Source organism: Suricata suricatta, chromosome 3, assembly GCF_006229205.1.
Source record: "Suricata suricatta isolate VVHF042 chromosome 3, meerkat_22Aug2017_6uvM2_HiC, whole genome shotgun sequence".
Taxonomy (NCBI): domain Eukaryota; kingdom Metazoa; phylum Chordata; class Mammalia; order Carnivora; family Herpestidae; genus Suricata; species Suricata suricatta.
The window spans coordinates 142,724,760-142,734,120 of NC_043702.1; the positions used below are offsets into that span (position 1 = coordinate 142,724,760).

General features: G+C 40.0%; 1 protein-coding gene and 1 long non-coding RNA gene across 14 annotated transcripts in view; one reads left to right on the top strand and one right to left on the bottom strand.

The window, feature by feature from the left end:
- The window catches only part of LOC115288247, an 85,016-nt gene that overhangs the window by 21,221 nt on the left and 54,434 nt on the right, over window positions 1-9,361 (top strand). The window lies entirely within an intron of this gene.
- LOC115288244 (complement component receptor 1-like protein) overlaps window positions 1-9,361 on the bottom strand; it is a 61,256-nt gene that overhangs the window by 15,943 nt on the left and 35,952 nt on the right. The window contains exons 9-11 of one of the 5 annotated variants that reach the window (XM_029935371.1): window positions 6,637-6,736; window positions 1,645-1,730; window positions 134-196 (exon numbers count right to left, since the gene is read on the bottom strand). The exons of the other annotated variants lie outside the window; for them this stretch is intronic. Coding sequence (XP_029791231.1) covers window positions 134-196; window positions 1,645-1,730; window positions 6,637-6,736 — 249 coding nt within the window. The remainder of the gene's footprint in view (window positions 1-133; window positions 197-1,644; window positions 1,731-6,636; window positions 6,737-9,361) is intronic. 5 annotated transcript variants of the gene reach the window in all.

Below are 9,361 nucleotides of genomic sequence, written 5' to 3' on the forward strand. Positions count from 1 at the left end.
GGGCCGCTCCACATCCCATTCCCTGCACTGTCATTTGTGCAGTGGATGGTGCTCTTCCCGACGAGGTTGAAGGTCATCCCTCTGGCTGAGCGGGGGTCACACATGTAAGTAACTTCCTTTCCATAGGGAACGCCTCCCTGAGAAGGTCCATTGTGGTTCCCATTAAGGATAGATGGAGGATTTGGACAAAAGATTTCTAGAAAGAGAGCAAGAGCTTTAGGTCCCATTAGAGTTTTAATCAAAATGATCATGCAGCGGCGGTGCCCTGGGACTGTAGTTTTTCCAAGAGAACACAACTGAAGTGGATGGATTTAAGGATGTAAGACTTCTTTGGAGAAGGAACTAACTGAATGAGACTTTAATTACAGTTTATTGCAAAAATCCAAGACGCTCTGTGTAGCTAAGATTTTCATCAATTTGAAAGGTAACTAATTTATTTTTTCCAGCAACAGTCATTTGCCTACTTTTTATGTGGCAAAAGACAGTCCTGGGTGACAGTGGGACACAAGACAGACAAGGTTGGCTCTCAAATATCTGAAGTTGCAAAGAAACCTTTGTGAATCTTTATTAAACACAGATGACCCTCTTCAGCAGATGCAACTGTTTCCTAATGATTCAAGACCATTATCATCTCTATCAATAACAAATACACAATAGTGTCTTTAGGGTACACTGATGATAGGACTTTTCAGAGCCAGATTAAGGGGCTCCTAGGAGACTTTTTCCCCTTTTTTTTCTTTCTTCCAAGTGACCAGCTGTCCTTTCTTTCTGCTGTTAGTATCTGCTTCTAGCAGTTCTTCATTTGATGCTTTGAATCTGATATGAACTTAAGAATAGATATACTCCCCCAAAGAATCGATACCCAAGTCTGTTAGAATTGAGTGTCTGTGAGCCAAAATCATGGGAAAGTAACATGATGATTTTCTTGGGGTAATCTCTGGGAAATGGGTTTACTAGGTCAAATGTATTTACATTAAGGCTTTTGTATATATTGCTCATTATATACTTCCTTCCAGAAGTCTGTGCCCACTTTTACTGCCATCAGTTCTGTGTGTTATGATCCTGTATTCCTCACAGCCTGAATATTTTACCAGGTTCAATCAGTCATTCTTCCATATTCCTCAACATTTTGGAGGTTCACTTTACAATAGCCCACTGACACAATGCAGGGTCAACTAATCAAGAACAAATACACCCTGGAATAATTTAAAGAGAGGATAAAGCACAGAATGACCAGAGGCTTGGTGAAATGGCTAAGATTTATGAGATCTAATTTCCTTTTTCAGAGTAAAATTAATAAGGAAGGGAGTTATCTACTTCTTGGGCTTATCATGTGCTACTAAGAGGTGGCAGAGACAAATTTTATTTTCTTCAGTATCTTTTAAATTTAGACATGAGGAAAAAGCTTTCCACAGGGGAAGCATTTACTATCAAAGTGGGACAAGAGGGCCATTATACCTGAGTTCAGATTCACAGTCTCAGACAAATAGCCTCCTAAAATAAACATCTGGAGGACTATGTAGCATAGGACTCTGGATTTCAAGTATCAGAAGACTCTGCATGATGGATTCAATTTCCTCTTTGTTACATGAGTTAGATATGGATGGAGCAGAGGGAATTATGGGAAACAATATTTCCACTCACTCTCACAAATAGGCATTTCCTTATCCCAAGTGACAGTATCTTGTGAGACGTGACAAGTTGCAGAAGGGGAGCCAATGAGTCGATACCTAGAAGCAAGAATAAAAATAATTATACTCTACTCTTACTTCTTTATTAAGTTTCCATGAGGAAGTAATTGCAGGATGATGTTACAAATTACAGGCAGATTAAAACATAGGAAAAGTCAAGGAAGAAACCTCATCTTGATTTGCAAATTAGTCCTTTATTTCTGGGGACAAGTTTATGCTCTTGCTATTTTTATCCATGCTTATTGCTAGTCCCTCACCGCTGAACACAATAATTCCCTTCATCGTGGGACATTTTGTTCTTGTCTTTAGGGAACTGCAGGAATTTTTTGACTCTTGTGTACTTCCATCAAGGAAATTATAAACATCTTGATTAATAAGGAAGATGTCTTCTGAAATATTTACATCCTCTATCACCCTGCTTATAGATCAAGCATCAAGGGACACAATGATGGCCTCACTAAGATGATTCAAAAATGAAAACCAGAAAAACCAGAAAACCATCTTCATGCCTTAAATGTAAAGGTAGGGGTCCTTAGCTCTTTTTCCATCAAATCATTCAAAGTAGACCACAAAATCTGGAACATCTTGCCATCACTTATTTTTTACTTATTAGGTATACTGTAACTGTAAGACATGTCACAAAGGATATTCAGCTAAGCCATTCATGCATTCCATGTAAGTAGGGCTAAACTTGATTACATAAGAGGTAGGGGATCTAATGCAATGACATATAAAAGTGAGTAGTTACTGGAACAGCTAAGAACTTTGCTTCTTGATTACCCAAGACATGTGATCAGGACAGTAACTGCTTGTATCAGTCTACCGATATCTCCAGAATCTACTTTCCTCTTCTTCATTAGTAATGAAACCATGTATTTTTAACCTGGCCATTGACCACCTTCATTCAAGGCTTCATTTCTCAGCCAGCCTACCATTGCATATAGCCACATGGGTAAGTTCTAGATAAAGGGATAAAAGTCTGGTGAAACTTCTGGAAAGTGTCTTTAAAGGAATGAGTGTTCTCTTCTTCCATTACTTCTCTTTGCTGGCTGGAGGTTGGGCCATGTGCTGACATGGAGTCTCAAATGGAAGGGTCTCAGGTTTATGCAGATCATGGAGCCAGCTATCAGCCTTGGACTTGTACATTTTACAGTCTTCATTGAAGAACTGCTTGTTCTTAATTTCAGAGAAAATGAAACTACTGTCTTGTTTAAGCTTCTATTATTTTTTTTAAGTTCTGTCTTTTGCAGCTTAATCTAACATATACCAGCTCTTCCACAAACAGTGATACAAAGATGATGGGGAACTGTGTGGGTATAGCAACAACAGCGAATACTTCTGTAGACATTTTGAGTCACCTTCTATTTAGGAAGTGAGTGAATTTTACTTAGTGTTACTTGTTTTTTTATTGACTGTATTGTAAAACCCAACAAATATATAATCTTCAATATTTCTTCCAAGAAACAACTTGAGAACCACTAGTATGTTTCCTTCTGCCTGCCCCCTGCCATACATTTAAAAGTTTTTTAAGACCACAACATCATAGACGTTGCTTCACTTTTGCCTGTAGAGGTTGCTCTTAATGTGTTCACTATGACAAAGTTGGAGAATTGGAGACAAAAAGGTGAAGCAGTTTCCAGCCTCTGTATGGTTGTAAAACACAGTGAATATTCTTGAAAGTAGTATAAGACACTAACGTGCTACGGTCGCAGTTATGTTGTAATTCTTCCTGACTTGATGACCCATCGCCCTGAAATCTTATTTTACTCAAGCCTTCCTTTTTAGCTTCCATGGGCGTCATAAATTTGGGTGGCCATGAAACAAAACCACTGTTCAAAAAGAGCCATGAGATCCCTTTCCCTATAAGCACATATACACACTGTGAAGTACACTGAGCCAGGCATCAGAGAGTCCATTACGAAGGTCAAGGATGTGATAACTTAGGGCTGGAAGGTGGTGCTCCTTCTATCCTTCCTATTTGTTCATGGACTTGTAAGTATTTAGAATGAGGGAATCTATGGAGACATTCAATAGGCTGCTAATGATTAAAAGTAGCTCACAGGTAGGATCCTGCAGCCTAAGTCATATAACAATATGATAAATCATAACTCAATTGTGTATTAAACTTTGTACCCTGGTGAGAATATAAACTTTCTCTCTGGAGCCATTTATAAAAGTTGTATCATATACTCAGCAGATGGTATCCCAAGAATCTGCACATAGAAGAAATCAAAACAGCTATACACTCTGATTATAATGCAACAACAGTAGGAATTAATAGCCACAGAACGAATACAAATGCAAGGTTTTGGAGCTTGGCCAAAGACAAAAGTAAAACAGGCACTGCAGATCACCTATAGGATCAGAACTACACATGATCATTGAGTCATGTGCCCAAAACTCATCAAAGTGCTCACTGATTAACTTACTCCTTAAAATGATGGTTTGAAGTAAATATTTTTATAGCTCACATTTTACAAAAGAGGAAACAGAGTTTAACAAATGTGATTCAATTCACACAACAGATACTGAGGTTAGAGTATGAATAATGTTAATGGGCCTTAACAGCCTGTAGTAATAAACCTTACATTATTCAGCTACTTCAATCCCAATGCTGATGCAAATATTACTGTTTGAAAATGTCTAGGACACTGATGCCAAAACCATCCTTAGAGAAATATTTAGTACTTTTGTTATTCGACAAGAAATTTTTCAAATAAATGAATACAACCTTTTACATTAGGCGTTTTAAAGACTATAAACTTGAACATATGTAAGAAGCTGGTCTGAAGAATTACTGAAATAAATAAGATAAATAGAATATAAATGACAAATGAATCTAAGAGCCGTTTCTTTACAGTGGTTGGTTAAAACAAACAGAACTTGTCCAATTGTAACTTCAAAAATAACACATCTACAAATATACATGAATGAGAAAATAGTTATCCTCACAGATATTAGAGAAACTCAATACTTTATATAAGTATTATATCCTTGCTTTCATAATAAAATTGAAAACATCCATGAGATTGTCATTTAGAAGAAAAAATAAAATTTATCAGGATGTACTTTAAAAATTAGAACAGCTCTTGAACCCATGTCTGTTTGAGTGTCTGTGTTTAATCTTTTTGGATTTGGACCTACGATTGGAATTGCTGGATCATATGGTAAGTGTATGTTAACTTTTGAATCACTGAATGGTTTTCCACAGAGGTGCACCATTTCTCCCTCCCAGTAGCCATCACAAGGGTTCCATTCTGTCAACATCCTCACCAAACTTTTATTTTCCTTATAGCCATCCTATACGGTGTGAAGTGGGTTTGATTTGCATTTCTCTAGTGACTAATAATGTTTGATATTTGTTCGTGTGTGTCCTGGAAATTTGTCTATCCTCTTTGGAGAAATTTTTATATTGGCTTGTTAGTTGTCTTATTGTCCAGTGCAGGACTTCTTTATACATTCTGTATAGCAAGCCCTTAGTAGACAAATGATTTGCAAATATTCTGTCCCATTCTGTGGGCTGTCCTTTCACTGTCTCGAATGTCACTGTTGTGGACTGGGGCTCCTGTCATTTGAAAGACTGATGAACTAAGAAATCAGAACTCCTTGATGGGGGCAGGGGGTGATCAGGGCAAATTTGAAACTTTTCAGATATAAAATTGATGCTTGTGTCCAATTTAACCACCACTCTCTTCTAAGGGTAACTGAGCTCAACTGACTTCTGGGTCACATGCATATTTTCAGATGAAAAGATAAGGCTAGAAGACTTCTAGCCTTCTAACAAAATATTATTACGATGAAGGGTAGAATTATGGGTGGTGATTTTTTTGATCTTTGGATTATTCATGGCTTCCAAGTATGTCTAATGAATATATGTTCACTTTTATAACCCAAAAAAATTCTATTTTTTTCTGAATTTATTGTGGGAAATGAAAATTAATACACATTCTTTTATTGCTTCCTCTAAGTGGAGGCGATGGTTTCTACCAAGGTTCTCTGTGTCAACGAAAAATTTGGAACAAGAACATTAATATTCCTCCTCTGCGCGTGTTCATACTCACATTTCCCAGAGCTGCTGTTACATTAAGATTTACCCTGCAACCCCTACTTCATGGTCCGTCAGTTAGGCTATAGACTCACTGATCTGAGTTAGGAACGTTGCATGGACGAGGACGCCTGGGTGGCTCAGTCAGATAGGCGTCCGATTTGGCTCAGGTCATGATCTCATGGTGCATGAGTGGAACCCTGTGAAGGGCTCTGGGCTGACAGCTTAGCTTGGGATCTGCTTTGATATTGTGTCTTCCTCTCTCTCTCTGTACTCCCTTGATCACTCTTGTCTCTCAAAAATAAATAATCATTAAAAAGGTTTATTTTTAAAGAATGTTGCATGCGTGGTTCAACTAGCATTTTTTCTTTTACTCATGTAATAGGCTGGTCCTTTCTATGCACTGACCATCTTACCAGGTGCTGCCCTTCAGGTAAAATACGAATACAGATGGCTGCTCATTTTTTATTTTTGAATGTATTTTATTTTTAAATTATTTTTTCTAAACTTTCATTTATTTATTTTGAGAGATGTGTAGGAGGGGCAGAGAAAGAGAGAGAGAGAGAGAGAGAGAGAGAGAGAGAATCCCAAGTAGGCTCTGCACTGTTAACACAGGCCCAAAGCTAGGCTTGAACCCATGGACTGTGAGATCACAAGCTGAGCCAAAAACAAGACTTAGACACTTATTCGAGTGAGCTACCTAGGCATCTGGCTGTTGCTACTTCTTTTTTCCATTCCTTTGGTCATATGGCTATGTTCAAGCTACCATCTCTGCCCACAAGTTCCTATTGCTAGCTTTTTGAAGTGCAGGTGATAGTCTAGCTTGCCTGGTTCAGAGTAGATCAGAGACACCACTGTTGTTCTGGAACTCGTTTTCCAGGGATAGTGCTCTCAACTCACCCTTCATTACAAGAATAATTAACTGTTGATCCAAACTTTGTATCTGTGCTTATATGCACCATGCCATTGAAGGGTTCTGGAGGAGTTCCACAGGATTGTCCTACGGGAAAGAAGGAGAATTGGGGACTAGGTGTAGAGTTCAATTTACCTTTGTTTCTAAGATTCAGGCTAAAGAGTAGCACACCGAACAGCCTGTACACTTCCGACTATTCCACAGAATTGACCACATTGAGGAAAGAGACCAACCTCAGAATCAAGCAGCCATGGAGCACTGCTTTTGAAAACACGATGCCTGAATCTCCCAACAGAAGTCATATATGGATACAGAATTGTTTTCTCATCCCATGAGCCTAGGTCAAATGCCTCAAAATTTAGTTTCCCCTCCGTCCTGGTTAATGAATCAAAGTTCACGAGACCTACATGATTTTCTTTTGTGTCCCGGTTTCACTCAGTTCATGGTTTTAGCCCTGCAAAGTGACCTCCAGTGAATGGAAATGTTCCCTCTAATTCCTTTTGTGAGAGTCATTCCTGAGAAATAAATCTAAAGTCAAGGTGCAAAACCTCCAAGCAATAAAAAAAAGCTGACCGACAAGTTTACCCTTCATTTAAATACCATGGGCAAACTTAGATGTCTATGAAATTTGAACACGTTAAATCAGATCTTACAGATGCTTTGACATACATGAATTAGCTCCTAGGATGGGCTTACTCACGTCTACATGGATCTTGGGCACTTGTCCAGACCAGGCTTTCTAAGCAGGTGATGGAAAATGTCTTCTCAAAATACCCAGGGGAACACTTGTAAGTCAAAGATGTCCCAACTGGAAACTCAGATGCATCAGTCTGAGTTGTAAGTGTGGCAAATGGAAACTCTTCTGGGGCTTTACAGGAACCTGGAGAGCAAAACCAGAGGAGTCCAGAAGTGAGCAGAGAGATTTCCACCTTCCTCCTCATTCTGTCCAATGAAGCTGATAGATGGGTTCATGGAGCCAGAGCCTTAGAAAAATGGCAAAAGGTCTTCTTCCCCTTCAAGTTACCCCAGGATGGTGCTGCCCAGCACATCTATTCATCAGGACATTTTTGCTACTTGGAAGACTATACACCTTCCTGGTCTACTTGCTCTTGTTTCACAAAAGCAAGAAGTTTGTTTCTTTGTAAAGGTTATTCATTTGTTTTGAAAGCGGGAGAGAGCATGAGCCTGAGAGGGGCAGAGAGACAGGGAGACAGACAGAATCCCAAGAGGCTCTGCACTGCCTGCACACTAGGTGGGACTCAAATCCACAATCCATGAGATCATGACGTGAGCCAAAACCAAGAGTCGGATGCCTAACCCCGACTGAGCCACCAGGGCACCCAATGAAAGAATTTGAGCTAATGATGTCATGTGTCAGGCCTATCAGACTGCCTGTGTGTAGAGTTAACCATTCATACCCTCATTTATTAGTGTGAATATACTCCTCTACATCATGACATATTTCACCCTCTCTCTCCATTTATTCCTCCTTGCCTCATTCTCAGGAGGCCCACCATAAGTGCCTAGCCTCTCTGGTACTAAAGAGCAGTCACTACTTGTTGTGGGTCAAAGGATGTCCCTCCAAAAGATACGTGCATCCAGGACCTCACAATGGAAACATGCTTGGAACAAGGATCTTTTCAGCTATAATTAAGGTAACAATCTCAAGATGAGATAATCCTGGATTACCAGGGTGTGCCCTACATCCAATGACTGCTGGTATCTATAAGAGAAACAAGAGGGACATCTGAGACACACAGACACAGGGGAGATGGCCATGTCAAGCAGAGGCAGGGATTAGAATGATGAGTCCACTAGCCCAGCAAGGCCAGGAGCCACCAGTATCTGAGAGAGGTAAAGAAGGATTCTCCTCTAGAGTCACCGAAGGGAGTGCGGCCCCACCAAAGCCCTGCTTTCAGAATTCTAGCCTCCATGGTAGTGAAGATTATACATTTCTGTTGTGTTAAGCCCCCCAGTTTGTGGTCATTTGCATGGCAGACCTAGGGAACTAATATACCACTCTTCTTCTGATGCTAAAGGAGAGATTTAAGAAAAAGGACAAAAGAGAATAAACCATCAAGTAGCTACTTCAGCATATGAAAATCCCTTTGGAAACTTCCCCTTCCCCTTGCCTTCAATTTCCCCATTGCTCCCCTACCCTGTGTATAACCAGTCCCTCCTTCAGTCCTGGGGCAGCTGTTTCTGCCCATTGGTGTTGTCTCTCTCCTTTAATAAAAACACCTTTTCGTACTGATTATAAAAAAAGAAGCTATGTCTTTTTTTTGAGAGGGTATTTTGTGTGCTGCTAATTTTGAATAGGGTCTGCACCCAACCATCTCCTTTTTGGAAGTGACTGCTTCTGTTTGCACATTCAAGAAGCATGCCTGGTGACCTAGGCAACTGATTTTAAAGAAATCTCACTGGGGTCTAACATAACCATGCGGTCCAAGGGGAGCGCTATCAAAGAAAGGCTAGATGTGTTTTATCATGTGCTGCCTCTTCTCCATGGGTCACTTTTCTCTGTCATGAGGTGTCCCCATCTGGTGCCACATCCCTGTGCTTCTGTCTTGGGAAGGCCCACACTCAGTCCTCAAGAACCCGGGAATTGCAGCCCTTTGGAAGAAGAAACAGCCTCTTCCTTTCCATCCTCTTTTCCTTGAGCCGATCTTTCCTTGCTTCTAACTCCCAGAATGGAAACGTTCAAGGGCAAAG